The 27,295-nt window shown below is 65.2% G+C and overlaps 3 protein-coding genes across 3 annotated transcripts; 2 read left to right on the top strand and 1 right to left on the bottom strand.

Moving 5' to 3' along the window:
* The first annotated feature begins 273 nt into the window (after positions 1-273).
* Positions 274-21,560, top strand: LLGL1 (LLGL scribble cell polarity complex component 1). Its single transcript, XM_027900300.1, has 24 exons — positions 274-366; positions 2,981-3,078; positions 5,126-5,207; positions 5,289-5,419; positions 5,822-5,980; positions 6,061-6,223; positions 6,321-6,456; positions 6,550-6,604; positions 6,686-6,843; positions 6,940-7,157; positions 7,267-7,334; positions 7,627-7,780; positions 8,168-8,272; positions 8,483-8,775; positions 8,856-9,009; positions 9,088-9,241; positions 9,336-9,619; positions 9,856-10,120; positions 10,206-10,320; positions 10,425-10,519; positions 10,630-10,753; positions 10,836-10,915; positions 11,114-12,250; positions 21,549-21,560. The coding sequence occupies exons 1-22, from the start codon at positions 286-288 to the stop codon at positions 10,912-10,914; spliced, it is 3,171 nt and encodes a 1,056-aa protein (XP_027756101.1). The 5' UTR covers positions 274-285; the 3' UTR covers position 10,915; positions 11,114-12,250; positions 21,549-21,560.
* On the bottom strand, positions 12,476-22,299 carry FLII (FLII actin remodeling protein). The gene is made up of 30 exons (XM_027900299.1): positions 22,173-22,299; positions 21,206-21,316; positions 20,011-20,082; positions 19,802-19,882; positions 19,449-19,534; positions 19,153-19,314; positions 18,956-19,059; positions 18,679-18,854; positions 18,442-18,599; positions 18,259-18,343; positions 17,824-17,974; positions 17,578-17,711; positions 17,273-17,485; positions 17,011-17,190; positions 16,855-16,937; positions 16,709-16,783; positions 16,400-16,483; positions 16,162-16,333; positions 15,972-16,076; positions 15,587-15,778; positions 15,177-15,365; positions 14,946-15,085; positions 14,604-14,829; positions 14,289-14,443; positions 14,100-14,160; positions 13,890-14,018; positions 13,705-13,811; positions 13,398-13,503; positions 13,247-13,312; positions 12,476-13,079 (listed from the first exon to the last, which is right to left on the bottom strand). Exons 1-30 carry the CDS (start codon positions 22,233-22,235, stop codon positions 12,945-12,947), a joined length of 3,801 nt encoding a protein of 1,266 aa, XP_027756100.1. The 5' UTR covers positions 22,236-22,299; the 3' UTR covers positions 12,476-12,944.
* Positions 22,300-23,010: 711 nt separating this feature from the next.
* On the top strand, positions 23,011-27,091 carry MIEF2 (mitochondrial elongation factor 2). Its single transcript, XM_027900321.1, has 3 exons — positions 23,011-23,186; positions 23,595-23,772; positions 24,705-27,091. Exons 1-3 carry the CDS (start codon positions 23,019-23,021, stop codon positions 25,751-25,753), a joined length of 1,395 nt encoding a protein of 464 aa, XP_027756122.1. The 5' UTR covers positions 23,011-23,018; the 3' UTR covers positions 25,754-27,091.
* The last annotated feature ends 204 nt before the right edge of the window (positions 27,092-27,295 follow it).

Below are 27,295 nucleotides of genomic sequence, written 5' to 3'. Positions count from 1 at the left end.
GCGTTCCCGCGCGGGGATTGGCGGGAGGAGCTGCCCGTCAAGGCCCCCCCCCCTCCGCCCCGCCCCCGCCGCGGCGGTGCCTGCCCGGGCTCGGCGGGCGCGCGCACCGGGACCCCGCACCGGTACCGGGGACCCCGCACCGGCCCCGCGCCCCCTGCCGGCCCCGCCCGCCCGACACCAGCACCGCCCTCCGGGACCGGGACCGGCCCCGCCACCGCCGGCCGCGCCCGCCCCGCCCGGTACCGCGCCGCCGCCGCCGCCGCTGCTGCCGCCGCCGGCCCCACCATGATGAAGTTTCGGTTCCGGCGGCAGGGTGCCGACCCGAACCGCGACCGGCTCCGCCACGACCTCTTCGCCTTCAGCAAGGTGCGTCCGGGGCAAGCGCGGGGCGCAGCGGAGGGTCCCGGGGGGGCGGCGACCGCCGGGAGGCACCGGGAGGCACCGGGCGGGGTGCGGGGTGCGGGCACCCCCCCTGCCTGAGGGCGCGGGGCTGCGGGACCCCACGGCGCGGGATGCTGCCCGCGGCGAGGCGAGCGGCGTGCGGGGCACCGCCCCCCCCCCCCCCCCCGGGAGCACCGTGAATCCCCGGGAAGCCGCGCACCGGGACCCCCCGGCACTCCCGGGAAGGGGGCACCGCCGGGGAAGCGGGGCTGCCGGGAAAGGGGACGCCCGGGATCAGGGGTGCGGGAGGATTCACCCCCGGCGGTGGCTACCGGGAGCCCCCGGGTGCGGGATGCGCCCCGGGGAGCTGCGCTCATCCCGCGGAGTGCCCGGGGGCAGGATGCGACCCTCGCACCTCCATCCCTCCTCCCAGCCCCTTCCCGGAGCGTCCCCGTTCCCGCACTCGCCCTGTCCCGGGGCTTCCCTCAGGCCTCGCTCGCCGGCGTTTCGGGGTGTCCCGTGGTCCCCCACCCTGTCTGACCCCGAAGCATCCCTGGCTGCACCCCCCGTGCGGGGCTCAGCCCCTCGCCCCAATCTCCTCAAGAGCGGGATATTGGTGGTGCTGGATCCCCTGTGTCGGAAGGAAGGGCTGATTATCCCCAGGGCTTGATCCCCTTGCACCCCAGACCTGTGGGGCTCGGGGGTCATCGGACTGCAGAGTTTGGGCACTGGGGACGTTTCCCACTCAGCTCCCTCATTCGGGGTGGGAGATGCCCCCAAGATCATCGAACAAGGCTGGAGGGACCTTGCGAGCCCTGGGGTGGGGGACCTTTCCCTCAGGGCATCGGGCTGTGCCCGCCTGGGACTCCCTGCACCCCATCCCGGGAGCCCCGCAGCGTTGGGACCACCCTCCTGCACTGGCCCCGGGGGGTAGGAGACCACCGGCAGTGGGCCCTGGAGGAGCCCAAACCGTGTCTGTCCATCCTCTGGCACATCCTGGCACTGCCGTTGGGTACTTGCCCAACTCACTGCAGGGACGGGGCCATGCACTGCAGGGACCCCCGGGTTGTCACACAGTGGGGCCGAGCTGAGAGATGTTGGGGTGTGCTGGGGGGGGATCAGAACCAACACCCCCTGCCCAGCAATGGCCCTGATCCCCCCGGAGGGGGTCTGGCCGGGGTGAAAGGCTCAGCCCAGCTGGAGCCCCCCGTTTTTGGGGAGTGCATTCCCACGGCCGGATCCTGCCCAAGGGGGGTATCCTGTGGGGTTTTTGCTGGTGGGATGTCCTAGGAGGGGCCGGTGGGAGCCCCGCTCCGGCCGTCCCAGCGGTGGGGCCGCCGGCTGCCCACCTGCCTCCCATTAACGGTTGTTTTTCCTCTCGAGCTCCAGATCTGCCTGGGATTTGCTGTAATTTGGCCGGGAGCGCGCCTTGGCCGGCCGGCACAGCCTGCCGGATGCGGCCCCGCTGCGGGCGGGAGGGAGGGCTGCGGGTGGGGGGCTGAACCGGGCCCCCGTCTGGGATGGGAGTGCTTGGGAGCAGCTGGGACAGCGCTTTTTGGGGAGTCTTTGCCGCTGTCATCACGTTGGACCCCGACCTAAAGCATCACTGTGGCGTCCCTGCGCTGCTGCTGTCCCAGCTCCTTCCTCCAGCCCAGCATGCATCCCAGGGGGATTCGGGATGGCCCTGCATGGGGCTGCCACACGGATCAGCACCCACGAGCATCCACTACCTCATCCCTAGGATGGGCTGGGACCCACTGGGATAGGCTGGGATGCCTTGGACGGGCTGGGGACGTTGTCCCGCTCCCAAAGGTGTCCCTTGGGAGGGGAGCAGGAGCTGGGTGACGGTGGCTGCCGCCGGCGGGTGTGAAAAGCCACCCCGCTGCACCTCTCGGGATGCCCCAGACAAAGGGAGCAGGTCAGGATCCGGCCAGTCTGGCTCCGACGGGCTCCGTATCGTCTGATCACGCCGCGGCTGCTCAGCCGAGCTGCCCTCGGGAGCCCTGCGGTCCCTTCGGGGCGGTGGGTGCCCCCCGCGTCCCCCCGCTGCCAGGCGGCAGCCCCTCCCCAGCAGGCGAGCCTGGGCATGCCATCACCGGCCGGGACTTCCTTGGGAAGGTGCCCGCAGGCGGCACTCGGCTCCAGCAGGGATGTCCCGGGTGCTGGCGGGTCCCGCTCGCCTGGTTCTGCCGCCCGGCATTGGGGACCCCCGGTGATGACACGGTGGGGGTCCTGCTCACCCCTCCTGGGGTGTCCCTGCCTTGGGCAGGGGGTTTAGAGCAGGGGGTGCCATCCCCAAAGTGCCGGTGGGTGGTGGGGCAGTTTGAGCAAGCTCAGACCTACCCCAGTACTCAGTGTGGCTCTTGGGTTGGGTTTCGGGGTGCTGAGTAGAAAAGGGGTGAGAAGTGATGTCCCCGCTCCCCAAGGCCTTGCTTGGTGGCAGTGGGGCAAGACAGCATCCTTGTGATTCCCCACTGTAGGGGTGATGCTCAGGCTGGTGTGGGATCAGAGCCATGGGGGTTATAGGGGGCTATGAGGGGTATCTGGGTGGGAGTCATTGGTGGGGAGTCCCGCTCTGACCTCCCTGTCCCCTTGGCAGACGGTGGAGCACGGCTTCCCCAGCCAGCCCAGCGCCCTGGCCTATGACCCCGTGCTGCGCGTGATGGCCATCGGCACCAAGGCGGGAGCCGTCAAACTGTATCCTTTTCCCCCCATGAGCAGGAGGTAAGGATCCCCCCCAAGCCCTCCTGGACTCCTTTGGCTCTCTCCATCCTGGGGAATGCTTGGAGACGTGGCTGTGCTGCTTCTGGCCCATCCGGCAGCTCCTGCTCCGCTGGCGTCCATCCGTCCATCCATCCGTCCAGCTGTGCTGCAGCTGGGCTGGGCGGGAAAGGGGAGGCTGGAGGAAACCCCCACCTCACCCAAAACTTTGCAAGGGGGGGTGTGGGCAAAGGCACTTGGCCGTCCTGGGTGGCATCCCAAGTAGGGGTCCTTCCCGGTGTCACCCCCGCATCCCGTGGGGCTTCCGTGCATCCTCGCAGCCCTCGGGGGGGTGGGAGGGGGGCAGCGGGAGCTCTGGCCGGCCCGGCGCCGGGGTGAGGGGCTGCGGTGGGCGCTGAGCCCGGTCCCGGGTGGGGGGCCGAAGCAGGGGACGCCGGCCGGGCTTTTGTTGCCGGCAGCGTGCAGGGAGACTTCAGAGGGCTGCTGGCGGGCGGCCAGGGCTGGATGCGGCCCATGCTCGGGGGGCCCCGCGCCGCAGGAATGCGGGGTGGGGGCGCGGGGGCGGCTGCGCCCGCAGCGGGGTCGGGGTCGGGGTGCGGGGGGGCCGCGCTGCTCCCCCTCCCCCAGACCGGCGGCTCGCGGCCTCCCGAGCACAAAGATGGCGTGTTTTGTTCTGCCGGGGCCGCCCGGGTGCCAGCCCGGCCGCGACGTCGCCGGCCGCCCCGCTCTCCCGCCTGCCCGCCCACCCGGGGGCTGCTGGTCCCGCCTGAGCCCCCCCAGCCTCGTGGGGATGCTCTTGCGGGGGCTGCGGCGCCCCGAGCATCCTCTGCGGGGGTGGTTTTGGGGTGGTACCCACAAGTGTGGTCCTGCACCCCGTGCCCACCCAGCCCCTCTCCTGCTGCCGCCACAAAGATGCTTCTGTAGGTTGGTGGTGCCAAGGAAGCCGGCCCGGGTGAGGCAGCAGCCAGAGCTGGCCTGACTGGCGTTACTGGTTAGTGGGGGCACCCGTGGGTGCTCCCTGGCCGGGCTGGGTGGATCTGGCTGCAGGGGCAGTCCAGCATCAAGGGGATGCCAGCGCCTGGGGGGTCTCCTGGGGCAGCTTGGGGTCCCTGGGCTTGGCCCCCTCTCCCATACACCGGTGTTCCTGAGCTACTTGCCCTGAGGGCTCTCAGCTTTCAGCACCAGTTTTGGTGGGGAAAGACCCCAGGATAAGCGAGGATGGGTGGCATCCCCCCCCTGCCTAGCACCCAGAGCCCCCTGCGTGCTCCACCTCGCACACCCCATTGTCTGCTCTCCCCAAAACTCCGCAGCTCCCACCCGGCTCTGCCAGCTCAGCCGTGCCCGGCGCTGCCAGACAGCTCCTGCCTGTCCGGCTGGGCAGAGCTGATGGGCTGGTTCCCTGTGCTGAGGGCACCGGGAGGCAGCTGGGGGCGAGGACCCCTGGCACACAGCGTGCTCAGATGTGGCTGTGCCGTACACCGCTGACACCGGGCTGGGGGGAGCAGCTGGTCGGGTCTGGGGGTGTGGGGGATGCCAGGCCGGGGTGCTCCGTGCGGTGCTGGAGCCACTGCACGGGTCCTGCCCCGGTTCCTGCCGAGCAGCGTCACTGAAGGAGCCGGGACCAGTTGGGTGAGTGAGGCTGTGCCGGCGCATGCCGAACCCCACCCCGCTGCCGGTGCGTGCCGGGGCTCCCGGCGCCTCTCACACACCCACCCCGGCCGTGTGTTGGCCGCAGCCTGACCCGGGGCATCCCGGTTGGAGTTGAAAGTGCTTGGTGGATCCCAGCCTGGCCTGGAGTGTCGCAGTCAGAGGAGCTTGGTGGATCCCAGCTGGGGACAGTGGTGCCAAGGCCGGCTCTGACATGTGGCACAACCAGGGATGCTCTGCCCTGGCTCTCCCAGGGACAGGAGGCTAAACTGGCACCTGCTGACAGAACCGTGACCTGAGGGAATTCGGGGAGTCCTGGGGTTCACTGGGGGGCTGGGGGGCTCTACCCTCGTTGCTTCTTTGACGGCCCTCCCAGATACGGCGCACCGGGTGTGGAGCTGACAGGACTGCACAAGGAGACGGCCACTGTCACCCAGCTGCACTTCCTACCTGGCCAGGTACGTGGGTGTCCTGGGTGGGGGGCCTGGCAGCAACCCCCCCGGGCCCCATACACCCCACTATTATCCCCCCATCCTCAGGGCTGGCTCCTCTCTCTGCTGGATGACAACACGCTGCACCTCTGGGAGGTCTGCCAGAAGGAAGGCTGCTCCCACCTGGAAGAGACCCGCAGCTTCGGCCTCCCAGGACGCCCAGGGTCCGGCAGCACTAAGTACTTGCCTGGGGGGGTGGTCCCAGCCGCTCCCTCGCGGGGCTGCAGCCAAAGGGATAACGCTGCCGGCTGGGAACGGCGCGTGGGAGCAACCGCCCTGCTCCGGCGGGACGGTGGCCAAGGTCCCCTCAGCCGTGGTGTTTTCTCCACTGAGATCCTCCTCCGATCCCGACAGGGGTGCTGGGGGGATGCAGCGCAGCCCTGGGCTTTTTATAGGTGCTGGCAGGGCCCTGGGGTGATTAATGGCTCTCATTGCTGCCAGCACTAAAGCTGTCCCTGTCCCCATCCTCCTGGGCCCAGGGGAGTGGGGATGCAGGGATGGGACAGGGGAGGTTTGGGGGCTCTCCGCTGCCCCCCCAGACCCGGCATGGTGCTTACACAGCCTCGCAACCCCCCCTCCAGCTGCTCCCCCGGCATCACGCGGGTGACGGTGGTCCTGCCGATGTCTGCCAGCCCGGTGGTCTGCCTGGGCACCGAGGGTGGTGCCGTGTACTTCCTCACCCTGCCCACCCTGACACTGCTGGAGGACGAGACCCTCTTCCCGGATGAGATCCTGCAGAGGTGAGAGCCCTGCAGGCTCCGTGTCCCCTCCCCACCACCCCGAGTCCCCCCTGACCCCCTGTGTGTGTGTCCCCTCACAGTGTCCCTGATGAATACCGCTGCGGGAAGGCGCTGGGGCCGGTGGAATCCATCCAGGAGCACCCGCGTGACGGCGGCCGGATCCTCATCGGGTACAGCCGGGGGCTGGTGGTCCTCTGGGAGCAGAGCATGCGTGTTGTGCAGCACCTCTTCCTGGGGAACCAGGTACCGGGGCTGGTGGGGGGCTGGCAGGGCTGTGACCTCGTGTGTGTGTGTGTGTGTGTCCCCATCTGGATGCTGAGCCCCCCGTGTGCCCCCACAGCAGCTGGAGAGCCTGGCCTGGGAGCAGAGCGGGAAGAGCATCGTCAGCTCCCACAGCGACGGCGGGTACATGGTGTGGGCGGTGAGTGGCACCGGCCAGAGGACACAGCAACCCGTCATGTCCACCATCCCCTATGGTATGGGATAGGGGTCTGGGGGGGCCTCTGGGGCTGGGAGCTGATCCCCCCCAGCCTGGTGCCACAACCGCAGGGTCGGTGTCTTCCTTTCAGGTCCGTTCCCTTGCAAAGCCATCAGCAAAATCCTCTGGCGCACCTGCGAGTCGGGGTACGTGGGTGGGCTGGGGGTGGGCACAGGGGCCACAAGGGGGGCCCGGGGGTCTGATGGAAGCTGCTTCCTCCCACCCAGGAACCCCTTCATCATCTTCAGCGGGGGGATGCCACGGGCCAGCTACGGTGACCGGCACTGTGTGAGCGTGCTGCAGGGCCAGAGCCTGGCAACGCTCGACTTCACCTCCCGCGTCATCGACTTCTTCACCGTGCAGGCTGCAGAGGTGCCCGAGGGAGGTGCGTGCAGCCTGGGCCACCCTGGGGAGCGAGTGGTGGTGGTGGTGGTGGTGGTGTGGGGGGGTCTCTCTTTGCAGCCATCTCCCCTCTCCCCAGGTTTTGAGAACCCCCGAGCCCTCGTGGTGCTGGTGGAGGAGGAGCTGGTGGCCATCGACCTCCAGACGCCGGGCTGGCCCACCATCCCCGCCCCATACCTGGCACCCCTCCACTCCTCTGCCATCACCTGCTCGTGTCATGTCTCCAACGTGCCCCTGAAGCTCTGGGAGAGGATTGTCAGTGTCGGCGAGCAGCAGAGCCCCCGGCAATCCTCTGCGGTCAGTGACCGGCGTGGTGGGGAGGGAGACCCCCCGAGCCCCCAAGGCTGGGCTGGTGGGCTCCATCCCTCCCTCCTTCCCTCCATCCCCTCTCCATCTCTCCCTCCAGGCTTGGCCCATTGATGGGGGGAAGAACTTGGCCCAGGAGCCCACGCAGAGGGGGCTTCTCCTCACTGGGTGAGTGGCCTGGCAGTGGGAGTGGGGGGCTTGTGAAACCCAAACTGGGAGGGGGTCACACATCCTCACCCCTTCCTGCAGTGGAGGATTGGGATGGGGCGGTGGTGAGGCCCAGCCACATGCTGGGTGGGCTGCCTTTCCTCATTCAGCTTGATGGCTGGGCATGAGTGTGTCACCCTCTGTGCTGTCCCCCCTCGTCCCCCCCTCTGGCTCGGTGGCTGCCAGCACACAGGCGGCTCTTGTTAGCCGGGCAGATGTCGGGGCCCCGTGCTGACAGGGCCCCCCCGCGCAGGCACGAGGACGGCACGGTGCGGTTCTGGGACGCCTCGGGGGTCTCCCTGAAGCCCCTCTACAAGCTGGGCACCGCCAGCATCTTCCAGACAGACTGTGAGCACAACGACAGCCTCAACCAGGCGGGCGAGGAGGAGTGGCCGCCGTTCCGCAAGGTGAGGTCCCCAGGGCGGGGGGGCACTGCCATGGATCCCAGCACCCCCCTGGCTCTGCCAGCACAGAGGGGGGCAAGCCCAGAGGCGGGCACAAGGGGTGCACCTGCCGGAGCCATCCCGGCTGCGCCCTGGGGACGTGTCCCCCGGCTCAGGGCACAGCTGCCGTGTGACGCACCGTGGGGACACAAGGGACGTTTGTTCCGTGGGCCCCGTCCCGCGGGTGTGCCCTGGTGGAGGGGGAGAGTCGGGGGTGCGTGGAGACAGACCTTCCCTGGGCGTGATGCCATGTGCCACAGCTGCTGGGAGGATGGGGGTTGCAGCGGGGGGCCCACCCCACAGCTGTGTGAAGGGTCCCAGCCCCCCTTCACCTGTCCCCCCCCTCCCCAGGTGGGCTGCTTTGATCCCTACAGCGATGACCCGCGCCTGGGTGTGCAGAAGATCGCGCTCTGCAAGTACACGGCCAAGATGGTGGTGGCAGGCACAGCAGGGCAGGTAGGGCAGAGAGAGCAGAGCGGGGGCTGCCGGGCACCTCTCGGCTCCCCACTTGGGGACCCACAGCGTTGGGGGGGGCTGCAAACCCCAGAGATCCCCATGGCTGTCCCTGAAGGGCTCCTACCCATGGGATTTAGCCCCTGGCATGCTGCAAGGTGGCTGTCTGGGGGGGTCCAGCACGTGCCCCGCCATCCATGCTTGTCCCTGCAGGTGCTGGTGATGGAGCTGAGCGACGAGAAGTCGGAGCACGCGGTCAGCGTGGCCACGGTGGACCTGCTGCAGGACCGCGAGGGCTTCACCTGGAAGGGGCACGACCGGCTGGCCCCCCGGAACGGCCCCCTGCACTTCGCCCCCGGCTTCCAGCCCAGCGTGCTGGTGCAGTGCGTCCCCCCCGCCGCCGTCACCGCCGTCACCCTCCACTCCGAGTGGAACCTCGTGGCCTTCGGCACCAGCCACGGCTTCGGGCTCTTCGACTATTACCGGCGCAACCCCGTGCTGGCCAGGTATGGGGGGCTCTCGGTGCCGGGGACACCCCAGAGCGACGCGGCGGGGTCTGGGTGCTGAGCGTCATCGGTGCCCGCAGGTGTACCCTGCACCCCAACGACTCACTGGCCATGGAGGGGCCCCTGTCCCGCGTGAAGTCCCTCAAGAAGTCCCTGCGCCAGTCCTTCCGCCGCATCCGCAAGAGCCGCGTGTCCGGCAAGAAGAGGCTCAACGCCAGCAGCCCCTCCAGCAAGGTGGGCAGGGAGCGGGGGCCACCACTGTGGCTCCCTGTCCCCGCTGGGCAGGGATTGAGCCCATGTCCCCCTCCCCAGGTGCAGGAGGCCAACGCGCAGCTGGCGGAGCAGGCGGGGCCCCCCGAGGTGGAGATGACACCGGTGCAGCGGCGGATCGAGCCCCGCTCGGCCGATGACTCGCTCTCGGGGGTCGTGCGGTGCCTCTACTTTGCCGACACCTTCCTCCGCGATGGTGAGACCCCCCCTACCTCACCAGGGAAAGCCCCTGAGCTGGGTCTGGCTGGTGCTGTGCCGAGGGGGCTCTGACACTGCTCCCACCACTGCAGCCGCCCACCACGGCCCCACGATGTGGGCAGGGACCAACTCGGGGTCGGTGTTCGCCTACGCCCTGGAGGTGCCGTCGCAGGAGAAGTTCTCAGAGCGGGCGGTGGAGGCGGTGCTGGGGAAGGAGATCCAGCTGATGCACCGGGCGCCAGTGGTGGCCATCGCAGTGCTGGATGGCCGGGGGAACCCCCTGCCTGAGCCCTACGAGGTGTCTCGGGACCTCGCCAAGGCCCCCGACATGCAGGGCAGCCACTCCATGCTCATCTCATCGGAGGAGCAGTTCAAGGTGAGCATGGGGTTCATTGTCCTGCTGCGGAAGGGATGGGACACAACATTCCTATGTCCCCATTGTGCAGGAACAGGGCTGGAGGTGACCAGCCAGATCTGGGAGCCCTCCTATGCCTGTCCCCAGGGTGGTGGATCCAAGGGGAAGGTGCTGCCCTTTGCTAAGGGCAAAGGTGTCCACCAAAACCCCGCAGGTTCCTGTTCCCCTCTGACACCTGGCTCCTCTTCTCCTCCCAGGTCTTCACGCTGCCCAAAGTGAGTGCCAAGACCAAGTTCAAGCTGACGGCGCACGAGGGCTGCCGGGTGCGGAAGGTGGCTCTGGTGAGCCTGGCCAGCGCCGGCTCCGAGGAGCGGCTGGAGAACTGCCTGGCCTGTCTCACCAACCTGGGGGACATCCACATCTTCACCGTGCCCAGCCTGCGGCCCCAGGTCCACTACAGCTGCATCCGCAAGGAGGACATCAGCGGCATTGCCTCCTGTGTCTTCACCAAGCACGGCCAAGGTGAGGGCACCAGGTGACATCCCACATCAACGGGACGTTGTCCTTTGCTGCAGCCCCCTGAGGCTCCCTCTTGTCCCTTCTCTAGGTTTCTACCTAATTTCGCCATCCGAGTTCGAGCGCTTCTCGCTGAGCGCCAGGAACGTGACGGAGCCGCTGTGCCGGCTGGAGGTCGCCCGGCTCCAGGACACCTCCTGCCTCAGGTGGGACACAGCCCAGGGGCCATGGGGGCTTTGCTGCGGCAGCTGCCCTGTGCATCCACCCCATTGGCACCAGCTCTGGACATAACTTGTCCCTTTCCTTCCAGCAACAGTTTGATGGCGACGCCAAAGCTGCCGCAGGCGAACGGCACCCACGTCCCACGCAGCCCCGAGGGCCAGCACTCCCCCTCCGACAGCGACCGTGAGTGATCCCCCTGTCCTGGCACAGACACCACATCCCGTGGGCTCTGCCCTGGGGCTGGCTCCATGGCCTGGCTGCCTCCAATCCCTCTTGTCCCTATTGTTCTCCAGGGTCCCCTGAGGAGCACTTGGCTGCCTTCTCTCCTGGCCCCATCGACTCCCCCAACAGCAGCCTGGAGAACCCCCTGGACACCACCGGGGACATCACTGTGGAGGAAGTGAAGGATTTCCTGCCGTGAGTGGGGTGGGAATGGGCTAACTGGTGCCAAGGGGCTGTGGCAGTGCCCTCAGCTGCCCCTGACCCTGCTCTGCCCCAGGTCCTCGGAGGAAGCAGAGCGGAACCTGAGGAATGCCAGCGAGGACGAGGCCCGGCCCACAGGGATCCTCATCAAGTGAGGTCTGTGAGGGGCTGGTCCCTGGGGTGGGAGTGGGGTTTGGTCCTCCTGGGAACCCAACGCCACGCCCTGGCATCCACATCCCTCGTGGGAGGAGTGGGAATGTGCTGCGGCCCCTGGGGCTGGTGGAGGAAGGGGAGCGGGGGGGGTGCGTGTCCTGGCTCTCCCAGTCCCCTTCTCAGGGGCCGTGTCCCCCGCAGGCACCGCCGGCCTCCCTGACCCATCTCAGTGCTCGGATTCCCGGGATGCGCGACTCGACTGGACCCCCCGCGCCCCCTCCCCCTGTAACGTAGACTCGCCTCTTCTCTAACATCCGCGCCGGCCGCCGGCGCGCCCCGGCTCCGGCACCTTCCCCACACACCTCCCTGCCCGGCCGCCGGCCCTGGACCCCCGAGCCGGGCCCGTGGGGCACAAACTCTTCCCGGGGAAGATATTTTCCTTTTTTATACACGGTCGAGTGTCACTGTCCCCTGCTCCAGAGCCCCCTTCCTGGGGGATGCTGCTCCTTCCCCAGCTCCGTGGGGAGGGCTGGGGCTCGTGGGATCCCCCCTTGTCCGCCGGTTTTGGTCCCTCGGGGAGGTGGGGGGCCAGGAGCCCCTGGGCACGGCCCCCCCCATACCCTGGTCTGTGTTTACATGCCCGGCTCCCTGCAGTTTACAGCCCCGTCCCCTGCCAGCTCCGGCTGCCATGCAGGGACTGTCCCATTCCCAGGGGAGCCCAGCGGGGACCCCCTGGCTCCCAGGCAGGCACCGGAGTCCTTGAGCAACCCTGGGGAGGGGCACAGTGGGGGGGTCACAGGTGGCCTTTTTCTCTTAGTGGCTTCTCCAAGGGCTATTCTCCAGGTTGGGCTCCGTGCCTGCTGCTCCTTTCTGACACTAATTCCTGCCATGGGTGGATTTGGGATGGGATCACGCTGTGGGAATACACACCGGCTCCTGCTCCTGGTCTGTGTTGGTGCTGGGCGGGGCGGGGCGGGTGGGGGGCAGATAGGGCTGCCCCAGCCCCCTCCTGCCCCAGGCTGGGCTGCCCCACCCTGGGGGTCTCACTGTGCCAAATCCCCCCTGGGCTCTGAGCCCGGCCTTGCCCTCCCAGGGGGCTGTGGTGATGCCGGCTCTGTCCCCTGGCCCATGGTGGCTGTCCCCCACGGGGCTCAGCCTGGCCCCTGCCCCTGTCTTTTGGGGGATCCAGGGCTGTTGTGGCCCCCCCACGGGCTCTCTTGCGGTACGTGTGTGGCTGGGGGGGTCGGGTCCGTCGCTGCCGGCTGAGGCCGGGGCTGTAGCGTCCCTGGTAGAACCACCCCCCACACCTCATCCTTGGTTTGTTTGTTTTTTTTTTTGGTTTGTTTTTTTTTTTTTTGGTAAGATGTATTTAGCATTGTTTAGTTATTAAAAATACTGGTTTTTAATATTGAAAATAAAGCATTTAATATCAACTGCCCGGGCTGCAGGTGTTCGGGGAGCCTTTGGAGCCAGGTGAGTGCTGGGGTTCCCCTGAGCTGTGGGAGGGGCAGGATCAGGGAGGGGGGGACCCCACTTGGGAGTGAGACAGAGCCTGGGACAGTGTGGGGGTGAGAAGTGCAGCCTTTATTGATATGATCCTGATGGGCTGATCCCTGCCAGGGTTCCGTCCCCCAGGACAGCTGTACATCCCCCAGCTGTAAGGCCCAGGGCTGAGAGCCCCTCGCTCTCCCCAGTTCTCCTTAGCAAAGCATCCTCCCCCCAGACTGGGAATCGCTCCTGCCCCCCCAGTCGCAGGGGGAGCTCGGCACTGGTTTGGGGCAGCGGCATCCCCAAGCAGGGTGTAACAGTGGCCCCCCCAGGAAAGGGAGGGGCTCTGTGCCAGGAGAAGGCAGGGACAGAGCCCCAGCGCTCCCCACTGGCCCCGGCTCGGGGGGGAAGCGGCTCCAAGCCGAGCCTGGCTGGGAGCAGGCGTGAGCCTGGCTGGGAGCAGCGTGTGCGGCAGCGCAGGGTGCCGGGTCCGGCCGTGCCGTGCCGGGGGGGCCATGGCCAGAGCACCGGGTGCCCCCAGCCCTTAGGCGGGTGGTTTGCGGAACACACTCCAGGCGTGGAAGCAGCGGGTGAAGGGCCAGGGCTCGTTTCCTTTCCGCACCAGGCGGAGCTTGCGGGGCCGTGCGGGGTCCTTGGAGCGCATGTGCTGGATGTAGACCTGGGGCAGAGCACGGCCATGGGGGTCCCCAGCCCTCGCCCACCGCCAGGGCTGGCGTTCACCAGCCCAGGAGTTCTGCACCACCCTGACCCGGGCCTCGAGGGGAGATGGAAGTGCCCAAATCTTCCCTCCCACAGCCCCAAGCTGGAGAAGGAGGGAGGCCTTACCTGGCACGCCTTGAGGCTCAGCTTGATCTCCACCTGGCTGGTCTGGGTGCCCACCCACATGTAGACCTGCGGGAAGGACCAGCAGTCGGGCTCAGCACATGGAGCCGCTGGAAGATCCAGAACCCAGGACAGCCTCCAGCCCCCAGCTCACCTCTCGCCCGTTGTCCAGCAGCATGATGTCATCATCAGCCAGATCATCCTGGCAGAAATCCGAGCACTTTTCCGACACGGAGAAATAACCCTTCTCATTGGAGCACCTGTGGGGAGAGCCAGAAGGGGACAGCATCAGGAATGAGTTTGTTAGGACTTGGCTCCTGCAGAGGGAATGGACGTGATGGAGCAGCTCTGTTTTGGTTTGTTGATTCCCAAGGGGTGGACAGAGCTGGGAGAGGAGGGGCCTGGGCAGTGTGGGAGGAGGGGAACCAGATTGGAGCAGCCCTCCCTGGGCCAGCACCCACCTGAAGAGCCGGGAGTGCTTCATGTAGTCGGCGTCTTCATCGTAGGGCTTCTGGCTCCCGATGCCCACCCAGAAGAAGTTTTCAGGCTCCTCTCCCTCGTTGATGACCTGCGAGGGCAGGGACAGTCTGAGTGTGACCTGGGTGGACCCTGTCAATCAGGTAAGCTGGCACTCAGCCCCACTCACCTGTTTGCTGTAGGAGTCATCAAACATGTGGTTCATGATGTCCTCGGCCAGCTTGGCCTCGTCGGGGTCGGCCGCCCGGCCCACCCAGGTGTAGACGATGCCCTGGTTGTCTGTGCTCTCAAAGGGCACCTGGGGAGCAGAGAGTCAGGGCTGCTCAGGGGGCAGGAGGGCACCTAGGCATCCCTACTGATGCTGAGCCCCGAGCAGTACCTTGAGGATGAAGCAGAACTCGGAGTTGAGCAGAGCAGAGTCCGTGTTGATCTGGATGCACCTGGAGAAGGAGCCCCCAAGGCACAAATCAGCAGGAGACCCGGCAGCTGTGCCCACCGGTGGGTATCCCTCCTGGACCCTGGACCCTGTGGGTGCTGCCTGGCCTGGAGCAGCCCCTGGAGCACTGACCTGGTGCAGAGGGCCCCGCCGTTGGTGCGGATGTGGTAGAGGCTGGGCTGGGGAGGGCTGGCCCGCTCCTTCCGCTTGCCCCGGTGGATCACAAACCTCCTCTTGAAGTGCGAGAGGAACTTGGGGTTCTCCTGCTGCTGGGTCATGCGCACCACCTGGACAGGGGTAGGTGTCAGCAGGGCCATGGGAACCCCCCCAAATGCAACCCCAAACTCCAGCTGCACCCCCCTGCCAGCCCCTATCTCTGCTGCTGTCCTCTGCCCTCAGTCTTGGAAGCAGAGAGGGGTACCCGTGTCACCCCCCAAGCTGTGTCACCTCCAGCTTGCCGGGGAAGAGACTCTCAAACTTCTTCTGGAGGCTGAAGGTGAAGGTGAGCCAGCCCATGTTGGAGGCCTCCCGGCCCTGCCAGAAGTAGACGATGCACTGGAAGTCTTCTTCGGGTTGTTTCTCCTCCTCCTCTTCCTCACCCTCCTCTTCCCCTTTGCCTTCACCCTTCTTCTTCTTCTCCTCATCCTCCTCATACTCCACGGGCACCCAGTACCTGAGGGCCAGAACAGGGAGTGGTGTGAGGGATGGGGCAGGCTGGGGGGCTGGGCAGGCAGGTGGGGGACAAGGGGTGGTCCAGCAGCCCCCGGGTGGGCACAAGCTGGGTGTCACCTGCACAGGAAGACGTAGCAGTCGTGGGTGTGGAAGTGGCCAAACTCCTCCTCGGGCAGGCGAGCGAATTTCTTGCCCTCCAGCACAAAGCCCTCCATGCCATCCAGATCCTCGTTCCACTCCTCCATCAGCTGCTCTGCCTGTGACCCCACGTGCTCCATCAGACCCCCGGCCCCTCCACGAGCACCTGGCCCATGCCAGGGGGGGACTCACAGGAGTCCCTAACCCTACCTCGCTGAGGGGCATGGGGGGCTGCCGGGGCAGGAAGAGCGCCGTGAGGTCGGCCTTCATCTGGTCCTTCTTCTCAGCGTCCTTGCGGACCTTGCCGGCCAAGCCACCATCCTGCAGCACCGTCTCGGCGTTCCGGGTGTAATCCACACGCAGGACGTCATCCCAGTTCTTGAACTTGGACTTGAACACCTAAATAAATCCCAGAATCACGAAGGTTGGAAAAGACCTCCAAGATCACCGAATCCAACCTCTGTTCGATCACCGCCTTGTAACTAGGCCAGAGCACGGAGTGCCACATCCCGACACCTCCAGATATTCAAGCTGTGAACTGGGGAGCAGCAGATAACACACCCTGGGCCACAGCACCCTCCCTGACACCCAGCACCCCATCCAAGGGGTCTGTGCCCTACCTGGCACTCGGTGCCCTCGAGGTTCCTGGTGACCATGGCGTGCTTGGGCCGATGCAACATGGTGCACAGCTCCTGGCTCAGCTTCAGCGCCGCCGCCCGCACCAGCCGCGACGACTTCCTCCCGATCCAGATGAAGACGTCGGACCAGCAGTCCAGGATGTACACGCTCTTGGTGTCCAGCAGGCTCTGCAGCTGAGGGCATCCCAGGGAAGAGACGGTCAGACATTCCCAGCTGGAAAACACCCTGACAGCAGGGAAGAGCAGAGCATCCCCCAGCCAGGCGCTGCTGGCCGAACCTGCCTCTCCCAGGGCACAGCCGGAGGCAGAGGGGGCATGAAACCAGTCTCACTGGTCAGACTGGGAGAACCTCCCCGCCCCATCCTACCAGGCGCATCTCTGGCATCAGATCAGCCTTCAGCCTCTTCTTGTGTTCCACTGAGAGCCTGTAGTTGATCTGCGGCAGCTCCAGGTAGCCCAGACCGAGGCCGACCTGCGGAGGGGACGGGGACACAGGTGAGGAGGGGCTGCAGGACCCCAGCAGTGCCCACATCCCAAAGGACACAGCTCCTCCCCACCTTGTACAGCTTGGGCTTGTGGGGCTGGAAGTCATCAGGGACACAGGGCCGGATCTCCTCGGGCTGCCCTCCCAGTGCCTCCCAGAACTCGGGGGTCTCCTGGCCCTGGGTGAGCAGCGTGATCTCGGCCTTTCCCTTCCGCTCGTTCTTGTTGATCTTCTCGGCGAAGAGCCTGTGGCAGGAGCAGGTGAGATGGCAGCTGGGCTCCCCACACCCCCAGCCCCCTCACCAGCCGTACCTGGCCTTGGTGGTGCTGCTCAAGGTGGCCTGGCTCCCACGCCACACCATGAGGTCGAGGCCATGGTCCAGGAGGAAGACAAACCTGGTGGAGAATGGTGAGAAGAGTCAGGAGACAGTGGGATGCACAAAGTGTCCCCCTCACCCCGGGGCTCCCTGCAGGGGCACCACAGCTGCCAGGTGGGGTTTGGACCCATATCCTTGTAGGAAGGTGCTGGAATGGCTCATTTTCACCCCAGAGCTGCAGCTACACTGTGTCAGGTGGACCCTGTTGGACTTTCTGCAGGTCCTATGTCCCCTGACCACTCACCGGGGGTCCAGCGATGTCCCTTTCAGTGCCACTGGCTCCAGCTTGACATTCTTCTTCCCATAGACACGGTAGAGCCTGGGGGAGGGACAGCCATGGTGGGACACGGGGCACTGCCTGCCCCCCACATCTCCTGTCCCCAGCAGTACCTGGTGACATATTGTGTGTCCTCAACGGTGAAGAAGCCGCTGGCTGTGCCACCCTCGATGTAGGAGATGTCGTTGTCGAAGACCTGGGGGCAGGGAGAGGGTGAGGGTGGGAGAGGAGGGGCTGGGGGCTACAGGGGAGCCAGGAGCTGGCCTCACATGGAGGAACTCTTCGCTCTCATCCCCCATCTCCTCCCGGATACAGCGGCACTCGGCCCCCAGGTAGTTGCGGAGATTAACGGCGTGGATGGCAGAACAGGCCTTCTTGTCCAGCGTGGACTCCTGCCCGATCCAGTAGTAGATCTCCCAGTTGAGGGAACCATTCTCATCCAGGAATGTCTGGGAAAGGACAGGGTGTGAGATGGGACAGCTTCATCCCCAGGCTGGGGATGTGGGGGGACCCTCGGTCCTCCCCGGGTACCTTGAGCACGATGTAGCAGTCGGCCTCGTAGAACTTGCCGTGGAAAGCCTCGTCCACCAGCGTGGGCACGAAGTTCTCGATCTGCCAGACACAGAGGCCAGGCAGCTGCCCCACGTCCTCGCTGAAGAACTCCGAGTAGTCCAGCTGTGGCTTCTCCAGGCCCTGGTCCCAGCGCCGCGTCTTCAGGTCCGGAGCCTTCGCCTCCCCGCTCTCCTGTGGGGCACAGACAGGTCAGCAAGTTGGGAACAACCGGGTGGCTGCTGGCTCAGGGGGTGGGACAGGGTCACTGCGATGCCCTCTCCCACCTCTATCTTCTTGTTCTTCTCCTGGGCCACGTCCGACATCCCCTTCAGCACCTGCTTGGCCTGGTCGTCCTGGGCAGAGTCCTTGCGCCGCCGGAGCCGCATCTTGCGGGCCAGCGGGTCCTTGGTGCCGCTCCCTGGGGACGCGGGGACGGGGTGAGAGGCAGCCAGGACAGCTGTGGGGCACCCTAAGGAGCACAGCTCATTCCCCAGGCTCTCCCAGGGGCTGTCCCCATCATGCACACTCACCTGCAGCAGCGGCAGCGGCGACGGTGGCCGGGGAGGCCCCGGCCAGGCGGAGCTGGTTCTGCAGGGAGAAGTCGATGTTGTACCACTCCGAGGTCCGATCCACCGGCTTCGGGGGCATCACCAGGTTGGGGTTTTCACGCACGTCCAGGACCTGCCAAGGAGGGGACAGAGGCCTCAGTGCTCTGAAGCACCTACTTACAGGGACATCGAGGATGTGGCGTGGGATGGAGACCTCCGGAGCGCCCTGGGCTTTGGTGAGGTGAGGGGATGTGGAGGGAGCCCCGAATCCTTCCCCTGCCTGAGAAGAGCCGTGTGCCAGAGTGCCTCAAGCCCACCTGACCTCACCTCACCCACCTCACCCTACAGCCCTGGGATCGCTGGGATGCACTAGGGCTGTGGTGGAGCCAGCCTGAGGCAGGGGGTGCTGGTGCTCACCTCCACGTCCGTCAGGAAGTGGATGGCCTCTGGCAACGTCACCAGGCGGTTCTTGTTCAGCACCAGCTTCCTCAGCTTGGAGCACCTGTGGGACAGCAATGCTGGTGATGGGCCAGCCCAGGGTGACAGTCTGTGTGTCCCCTCCTGGGGACAGAGCAGATCCAGCTGTGGGCTGTTTCCTACCTGCACAGGCTCTCAGGGATGAGCTCCAGGTTGTTGTTGGCCGCCATGAACTCCTCGAGGTTGGTGAGCTTGCCGATGCCCGAGGGGATCCCATCGAAGTCCAGCTTGTTGGAGTTCAGGTACATCTTCTTCAGCTTGGTCAGCTTGCAGATGGCTGACTGGGGAAGGGGCAGAAGGCGGGGTGAGGGAGAACCATGGAAGCACAGGCAGGGATGGCACGTATGGCAAGGGACATACAGGTAGGGAGGTGAGCTGGTTGCGGGACAGGTTGAGGGTCTCCAGCTGGGTCCACTGGTCGATGCAGAGGGACAGCTCCGTGATCTGGTTGCTGCTGAGGTTGAGGCGCCTCAGACTGCCCAGGGTGTAGAGGCACTCGGGGACACGGCTGAGGTCGTTGCAGGACAGGTCCACGTCTGGGGGATGAGACAACGTGGTGACAACACCAGCCAGACCCATCCCGGGGGTGGCAGAGCCCCCCCACAGGGCTCCGTGGGGCTGGGTGCTCCGGGCCTACCTGCCAGGTTCACCAGGCCCTCCAGGCTGGTGGGCAGGTTGCTCTGCGTGCGCTGGGTGTTCCGGAGGTGGAGGGTCTGCAGGGCTGTCATTGCCGGGAGCTGCCTGCGGAGCACAGGCCAGGGAGAGCCTCAGGATGGAGCAGGCACCGGCCCAGACCCGGCAGACTGGGATCCAGCCTGGAAAGCAGGGCCTCACCGGAGCTGTGCGTGCAGGAGGGGGTTGTTGTTGAGGATGAGGGTCTGGAGGTGGACCAGGCGCCTCATCTGCGGCGGGAGGCTCTCCAGCTTGTTGTCGCTCAGGTCGAGGTAGAGCAGGTCCGTCAGGTTGATGAAGAGCTGGTTGGGGATGGTGTCGATGCTGTGGGAACATGGGGATATGCAGGGCTGCCTGGGAGCTGCACCAGCCCCGGGCCTCCCTCGAGGAGGGGCAGAGAGCAGATGGATGGAGGTGGCCGTGCCCAGGGGCAGATGGTCACCCTGCTCTGGACCCACCTGTTGTGGCCCAGGTTGAGGACCAGCATGTTCTTGGCGTTCTCCAGCTCCCGGGGACACTCTGTGAGCTGGTTGTAGCTCAGGTCCTGGGAAAAATGGGAGCACAAAGCGGGTGTCACCCCCAGCCCTGCCTCCAGCCACCACCTCCCAAACCTGAGGGCTGAGGGGCATCTCCAGGGGCACAGCAGCAGGAGCTGGATCAGCATATGGGGAACCCAGCTATGGCTGGAAGCACTGCCAAAGGGTCATCCAGCCCACAGCAGCTTCCCTGGAACTCAGGCACGGGCTCCTCGAGGAGCACAAGGGGACACTGAGGTGCAGGAATGGGATTCAGGAGGAGACTCTGCACCCACCAGCACCGAGAGGTCATCCAGCTGGAAGATGTCATCAGGGACTCCTGAGTTCTTCAGGCTGTTTGCACGAGCCACGATGGCCTGGAAAGGGGAGACAGGCAGGAATTCACCCACCTGCTGAGCATCCCAAGGTGGACAGGCATGATCCTTGCGTGCCCCCAGATCCGACAGGTGCCAGGGGACACCTGATGCAGGAGGGGGACACTCACCCGGAGGCAGGGCAGGCCGGAGAGCTCTCCATGGAGCGTGGTCAGGCTGTTGTGACTCACGGAGAGGTGTTCCTGCAGGGGAGCCCCAGACAAGCCCCAGTGAGAGGAGCTGGGGCTGCTCAGAGCAACAGCTGGGACCCCACATGGATGTGGGGGCTCCTCCACTCCAACAGAACTGGGGACTTGGTAGTCCTGACCCTCACAGGGCTGCTGGGACGCTCCCAGTCTCAAACTGGTTGGTTGGTCCCAGCGTGCCCACATTCCTGGGGTAGCCTTGGCTGGGACACCCCATCCCTGCTGCAGGGTTCAGGGTGCTCTGGGATGCCACGGGGCTGGCCTGTGGCAGTCCCATTCCAGTCCCTGAGCAAACACATCCCAGTCCTTGGAGACGGGAAATCAACGCCTCTCACCGGGTGATCTGGAAATGGGCAGACGTGGGGTGGGTGGGGGGTGGGAGGAATCTCCCAGGGGAAACGTTTTCCTCTGGGTATCACCAGCCCGGCTGTTGCTTGCTCAGGAAAATGAGGAATTGTCAGGCTGTGGGCGGGATGCCCGGGATTTAAGGATTTAAGTCTCGCCGTGTCCCCCCCCCCCCCCCACACTGAGCATGTGGCAGGGCCAGGGGGAGCTCGGCTCCGAGCAGCAGGGAGGGATTCCCTGCACCTGGCACAGGGATGGGGACTCCTGGCAGCGTTTAAAAGCGCTGTGTTCATCTGACTGAACCACTGAATGAGGTTCCTGAAGTGCTCCTGGACACCACCAAAGCAAAGCTGAGCCACCAAGGAGCTCCACCAAGGAAGGGCCTGGTAGAGCCGCCCGAAAAACAAAGCCAGGCAGCTGCCAGCTGCTGCTCCTTATATATTTCAGCAGAAGAGGAGGAAAAAAAGCCCCAAAACCTTAATCCTCCCCACACTAACCATTCCTCTTCCCATCTGTTAAGGGGCTTAGGATCTAACCATGGTTTTTCATCTGGTTTTCTAGGAAAACAAGGTGAAACCAACTACCAGCCAGTCTCAACCCCACTCCTGACAGCTCCTGCATCTGATTTCAACCGCACGTCGTAGCTCAGCCCTATTATTAGACACCAGAGCATCCGCCAACGAGCCACGGGGCTGGCAGGGAGCAGCCTCCCTTCGGATCCCACAGCTCCAGCGGGATAGTGGAGCCCCATTCCCTCCCGAAACGAGGGGCTCACCAGCTTCTGGAGGGCAGCGAGCTCCTCGGGCAGGTAACAGAGCCCCGTGCGGTTCAGCTTCAGCCAGCGCAGGCTGGTCATGGCCTTCACGTGCTCCGGGAAGTACCCGCCCTGTGGGAGGACCAGGGTGAGGAGACCCCCTGCCCCGATGGGGGGAGGGACTGGGGACCTTGGTCCGACCGGCCCTGTGTGGCTGGGATTGTCCAAAAGTATGGGATCTGGAGTGGGAGAGGCTGGGATCATCGAGTCCCATGTGATTGGGAACTGGGGGGGCTAGGATCACCCCGTCCTATGGGACTGGGGGCTGTGATCACTCAGTCCTATGGGATTGGGTGCTTGGCAGGGTTGGGATCACCCAGTCCTATGGGACTGGGAGCTCGGGGCCATGATGACCCAGTCCTATGGGATGGGTAGCTGGAACTCGCTCAGTACTATAGTTTTGGGGGTGAGGGACCGGGATTGTCCAATCCCATGGGATTGGTAGCTCAGATCACAGAGTCCCATGGGATTGGGATCTGGGAGACCAGGATCACCTGGTCCTATAGGATTAGGAGCTGGGATCACATAGTCCTATGGAATTGGGAACCAAGGTCTGAGATCACCCACTCCCATGGGACTGGGGCCCGGATAGGGTCGGGATCACCTAGTTCTATGGGATGGGGAGCTGAGGAGCTGGGAGACCCCAGCACGATGGGGCTGGGAGCCAGAATCCCCCAGTCCAATGGGATTGGGAAGAAGAGGGTCGACGACCACCTGTCTCTCTGGGACCCCATGGAGAGCCGCAGGCTGCTCAGCCATAGAGGGCGGGGGCTCGGGGACCGCCCACCCTGGACACCACCCCCGGTGTACCGGGATTCCCCAGCCCGGGGGGCCGGGCCGGGCCTGACAGCGCCGCGCGGGGCCCGGGCTCGCCGGTCCCTGTGGCCGGGCCGCCCCCGCTCCCACTGCCGTTCCCGCTCCCCCGCACCTTGAAGTCGTTGCCGCTCAGGTCGACGCCGCGCACGAAGGGCAGGACGCCGGTGGCCGCCATGGCGGAGGGACGGGACGGGACGGGACGGGAAGGGAAGGGAGGGGCGGGGGGACCCTGCGGAGCCGCGCCCCGACAGGCCCCGCCCCCGGCCCCGCCCCGGCCGTGACGCGCCAAGGCGATTGGGCGGGGCCGGGCGCCACTTCCGCGCGCGGGTGGGCGGGGCCGCGCCGGGCCGCGCCCCCATTGGCTGAGGCCGCGCGGGGGGCGCGCGGTGAGTGCGGGGGGGCCGGGCCCGATCCTGATCCCGATCCCTGTCCCTGTCCCTTTTCCCGGCCCAGCCGTGCCCCGGCCCGGCCGCCTCCCTCGGGCAGCGGAGGGGTCTCCGTCCCGGCCCCTCCCGGGGCCCGCGGTACCGCTGCAGCGCCGCCGGTGCCCTCCGGGCCGGCTGCGGCAGGGCCGGGTGAGGAGCGGGTGACCCTTCCCCGGCACGAGCGGCTTTTCCCCGCAGTGTCCCTTCCTTCCCTAGGGTATCACTTCCCTGGGGTGCCACTTCCTTCCCCAGGGTGCCCTTGTTCTGCGGTGTCCCTTCCCCGGGGTTTCCCTTCCTTCCCCGGGGGTGCCCATGTTCCCTGGTGTCCCTTCCCCGGGGTGTCCCTTCCCTCCCGGGGGTGACCCTTGCCCCTCCGCCCCACCCAGCCGTCCCGCCGCCGACAGGAGCCTTTGCCCCGGGGGTTGAGAGAGGCGGGACGGCGGCACCTCCCGCTCCGCCAAAAACCTCCCTCCCCTCGGGCTGTGCCCCCCTCCGGCCCGGGGTGACCCGCGTTGTTCCCCGCAGGGCGGGCCATGGCGGCGTTCTGGCAGCAGCGGGGCCGGCGGCAGGAGCACGGCGGGCTGGGCGGTGTGCTGGACGGGCTGGGCAGCGTGTTCGATGTGCTGCTGGCCAATGCCAGGCTGGTGCTGGGCGTGAGCGGAGCGGCCGTGCTGGCCATCGCCACGCTGGCCGTCAAGAGGGTAAGGCTGAGACCCGCGGGAGCAGGGGCAGGGTTGCTGCTTGGGTCCCCTGCGTGGTGAGGAAAGATGTGCCACGAGCCTCGTTGGCTGCTCCAGAGCTGGTCCCTCATGTTTGGGACAAATGCCACCGGTTCTGGCAGCAGTGCCGCAGGTGTGGAGCTGCCCGTTCCCACCTGGAGCAGCACACACCTGGGATACAGTATCCCATCCAGAAAAGCACCTGGAGCTTATTTGGGCACCTGTTTTCCACTTAAAATCCACGGGAAGATGATGTGCACCTTCATGGCTCCTCGGACTGGGTGTTTTTCCGAGTGTCCCCCCTTGTGTGCACCAGAGGGGCTGTTGTCACCCGTAATTCAGGGGAAACAAGGATAACGACTTATCCCTGTGGGTTTTCCTTCCCTCCAGCTGATCGACCGAGCCACCAGCCCTCGGGATGAAGGTGATCCCAAAGCCGAGCAGAAGACTCTGGAGGAGACCTGGCAGGACTTGGCCTTGATCAAGACAACACCAAAAACCCCCAAGAAGCAGAGGAGGGAAGACCTCAGCGAGCCCCTGCTCTGCCCGGCTCGGCCGCTGGTGCCGGGTGAGGCTCAGGGTGTCCAGCTGGGAAGATCACCTTGCTGTGCTGGGGGCTGGCTGTGCCCTGCTCCGGCACTTTGGGAGCTCGGGGTTATTTTTAGCTCGGTGTCCGAGAAGCCGACCCGATGGAGCCTGCCCTCCTGGGAGGCTCCTGAGCCACGGCCCCTTTTTAGGCAATGCCTGTGCAGACGGGAGCTCTGATAACACCCCGGCTGTCCCGGCCAGCACGGCACGGCGGGGCCTGGCGGGGTTTGTCTCCTCTGGAGCGGTGTTGGCTGCCCTCATTTTCTGGGTCAGCTCTGCCTGCAGGAAGGTGCGCTCGGGAGCTGCTGCAGACAAAGGCTGCCTTGTCCGACTGCCTACGGAGACGGCATTTTTCCAAGTGGGAAGGCGGCCTGGCTTGGGGCAGGGCAGGTCCTGAGATACTGGACCTGGAGCAGGATCATTTGCAGGACCTTCCTGAGGGGCAGCACTGATCTCTTCCCTCTGGTGACCAGTGACAGGACCCAAGGGAATGGCCAGAGCTGTGTCAGGGGAGGTTTAGGTTGTGGGTTGCTTCCAGCTCAGGATATTCCATGATTCTCTCAGTTCACTTGAGTGATCAGGCAGGCAATGGAACATGCTGGATCTGCCAGAGCAGCCTCTGTGAGGCTGAGACTCGTAGGGACCCTGGCAGCGGGTCCCTTGCCTGGCTCACCCATCTCTTAGCTGAGAATTGAGGCCAGGCACTGTTGGGTTTTGAGGTTGGTTTGGGCTCTGCATGGCTGAGAAGCACCGTTAACATCAGAGGATTCAGTGGGGGCCCTCACCAAGGTCAGTGTCCCATCCAGAGGTGTGGGATGAGAGCTGAGCACCCCACTGGCTGCAGCAGAAGCTGCTGCTGTAGGTTACAGATGATCTGCCCAGAGCTGTGACTTCTCCCTTCCCTTCTCACAGATCCTAGGGCGTGCCCTGCCCCTCTGGGGGCTCCTCGGGTGAAGTCCAGCCCTCTGCGCTGCCTCACGCTGCAGGAGAGGCTCCTCTCCCACCACAGCAGCCGCCTGGCCGTGCCTGAGATCCAGGTGTCCCTCGTCCCTCAGCTGGCCAGGAGCATCAGCACCCAACTGCAGAACTTCCTGCGGAGCAAGTGCCCAGAGCTGCCCTTCAGCCGCCTCTTCCTCAGCGGAGCCCTCCTGGACGGCCTGGAGGTCCTGGCAGCCGACCACATCCACCTCATGCTGCCCGTGGTCCTCGACGCCGGGCTCTGGAGCCTCATCCCAGGAGAGGACACCGTGGTGAGGAACCCCCAGTACTGGATGATCAAGAGGGTCGATCTGGGGTACTTCCCCCGTGGGTGCAGCCCCTGGGACAGGTTCATGGTGGGCCGGTACCTCTCCTCCAACGTGCTCAACGAGACCCTCCACAAGATGCTGGTGGCCTCCATCAACTGGCCTGCCATCGGCGGCCTGCTGGGATGTGCCATCCACCCCGTCGTGGCCTCCCGGGAGCTGAAGCTGGAAGTGAAACACGAGCAGGTCGAGCTGAGCATCACCCTCTTCCCGCTGGTGGAAATGGAGGACAAGGTTCTTCTGGCTGTTCCTCCCGAGGGACTGGTGGAGAACCTCTGGCTCGAGAGCTTTTACAGGGCAGAGGTCTCGAGGGTGAAGGAGCTGGACGCCGGTGACTCCGGGGCTCGGCAGCGCTGCCTCCGCCTCCTGAACGGCGTCTGCAGGAGCCACCCCACCCTGCACAAACTGGGGGGCAGCCCCGTGACCCACGTCATCCTGCACCTCAGTGACTCCGGCTCCGACTGGGCAGAGGAGAGCCTGGCCGACAGGTTCCAGCAGGTGCTCGAGGAGCTGGTGGCCTACCTGGAGAAAGGGGTCCTGCCTTCCTATTTCAACCCCAAAATCAACCTGTTCTCCGGGCTGTCGGAAGAGGAAATCGACGAGATGGGCTTTGTGCTCTACAGGGCCATGTCTGAGCCGGAGCTCCTGCTGGAGTGACCGGTGCGTTGGGAGCTCCCGGACGTGGGATGTTCCTCACCCGCCTGCTGCTCCCCGCTGTGAGGGCTGCCATGCTTCTAGTTGACTAGTCAGTAAGAGGCAAAGTTCTTGCACTTTATGAGGAGAGAAAAAAAAAAGAAATGGTTCCTGTGTGAATAAAACGTGCTTGAGCAGAGGTGGGTGCTGGCAGCAGGAGCCTTTGGCTGGGAGGCTCTGCCAGACCCCCGGGGCCAGGGCAGCCCAAGCCTGGAGTACCCACAGGTGAGTCCTGTGTGCTGGGAGCCCAGGGAAGCATGTTTACTCTCTGGTTCCCGGTGTCCTCTGCCTGTCCCAGCTGTCAGGCTCCCCCTGTGCTCCCAGACCAGCTGGAGCTGGAGGGGAGCAGCTCCTTCCTGCTGCTGTGTCCTGCAGACCCCTCAGGTGCGGCGCCCTGGGTGGGTCCTTTCACCAGCACTTGGACTCACTGTGCCAGCACGTGGGACAGGCCTCACCTGCCTGGAGGGTATTGCCAACCCAAAATATGCCCTGTGGATGACCTGGGTGGTTGTCTGGGCACTGGGTGGTACAGCCATAGCAAAATGGGGCTGGGGGTTTATCCCTTTCAGCTGCCAAAAGGAGCGAGCTCAGCTCTACCTCTTTGTTCCCCCCGAGGAAGGGGTTTGCTTCCAGCACGCAGCTGGGGCTTCATGGCTCTTTCCCCAACACAGTGTTTTGCTGGAAGATGTCCTGAGAAAGAGCTGCTGGCTCTGGGGAGGCTCCTGGTGTCAGTGCCCTGGAGGCTGCAGCAGGGCTGTGTCCCCTCCCCGGCGGGTGGGTGGCTGCCAGTGTCTGTCTGTGGGTACAGCGTCACTGCCAGTCTGTCTGGTCACCTTTTCACACATGTATTGCTGCTGTCTTGAGGTCCTTTTTTTCCCTGGAGCCCCATGGAATGGGGTGGGGAAGCAGGGCAGGAATGCTGCTGTAAGCAGAGTGCTTGCAAGAACTGAAGTGGTTTATGCTTTTTATTAAGAAAATATGTTTTGTTTGGGTATTTTGTTGGTTTGGTTCTTTTTTTTTCCTGTGAGTGGCTGCTAGTAGGGTTTGGTCTGGCTCTAGTCCCAGGGCAAAGGAATTTATTCTTATATTTAATGGGAAGAGCTGGTTTTGCACGAGGGTGGAGCTGGAGAAATCCTGTGGACTTCAGCGTGAGCAGCTGTTGTGGTTTAATTTTCTTTACAGCTATCATCTTGTTTATGGGGGGAAAAAAACCTGCTTTTCCTCCCTCTCTGAAGATTACTTTGTTCCTCCAAACCACTTCCCAGGTGTTAGTGATGAGAATAAACCTTCCCTGTGCACTCTGGCTCTCTGGTGTCAGCTCTGGTTTGTCTTCCTTTCCCATGGCAAGGGCTGAAGTGATCCCTCGGCTCTGATGACCTTCCCAGGAACCACCCAGGGCGTCCCCTCGCTGTGTGGAGAGCTTGGTGGTGGTCAAAACCCCTCCTGCAGGGTTTTCCTCCTCTTCTTCCAAACCCCTGGACCCCCAGAGTGCCTGGCTGCAGTGTG

Source organism: Empidonax traillii, unplaced genomic scaffold (genome assembly GCF_003031625.1).
Source record: "Empidonax traillii isolate 1590-97213 ecotype Southwest subspecies unplaced genomic scaffold, ASM303162v1 scaffold717:size860381, whole genome shotgun sequence".
Classification (NCBI taxonomy): Eukaryota; Metazoa; Chordata; class Aves; order Passeriformes; family Tyrannidae; genus Empidonax; species Empidonax traillii.
Note: the sequence above shows the minus strand (reverse complement) of the source record. Positions and strands in the feature narration are given on the sequence as shown.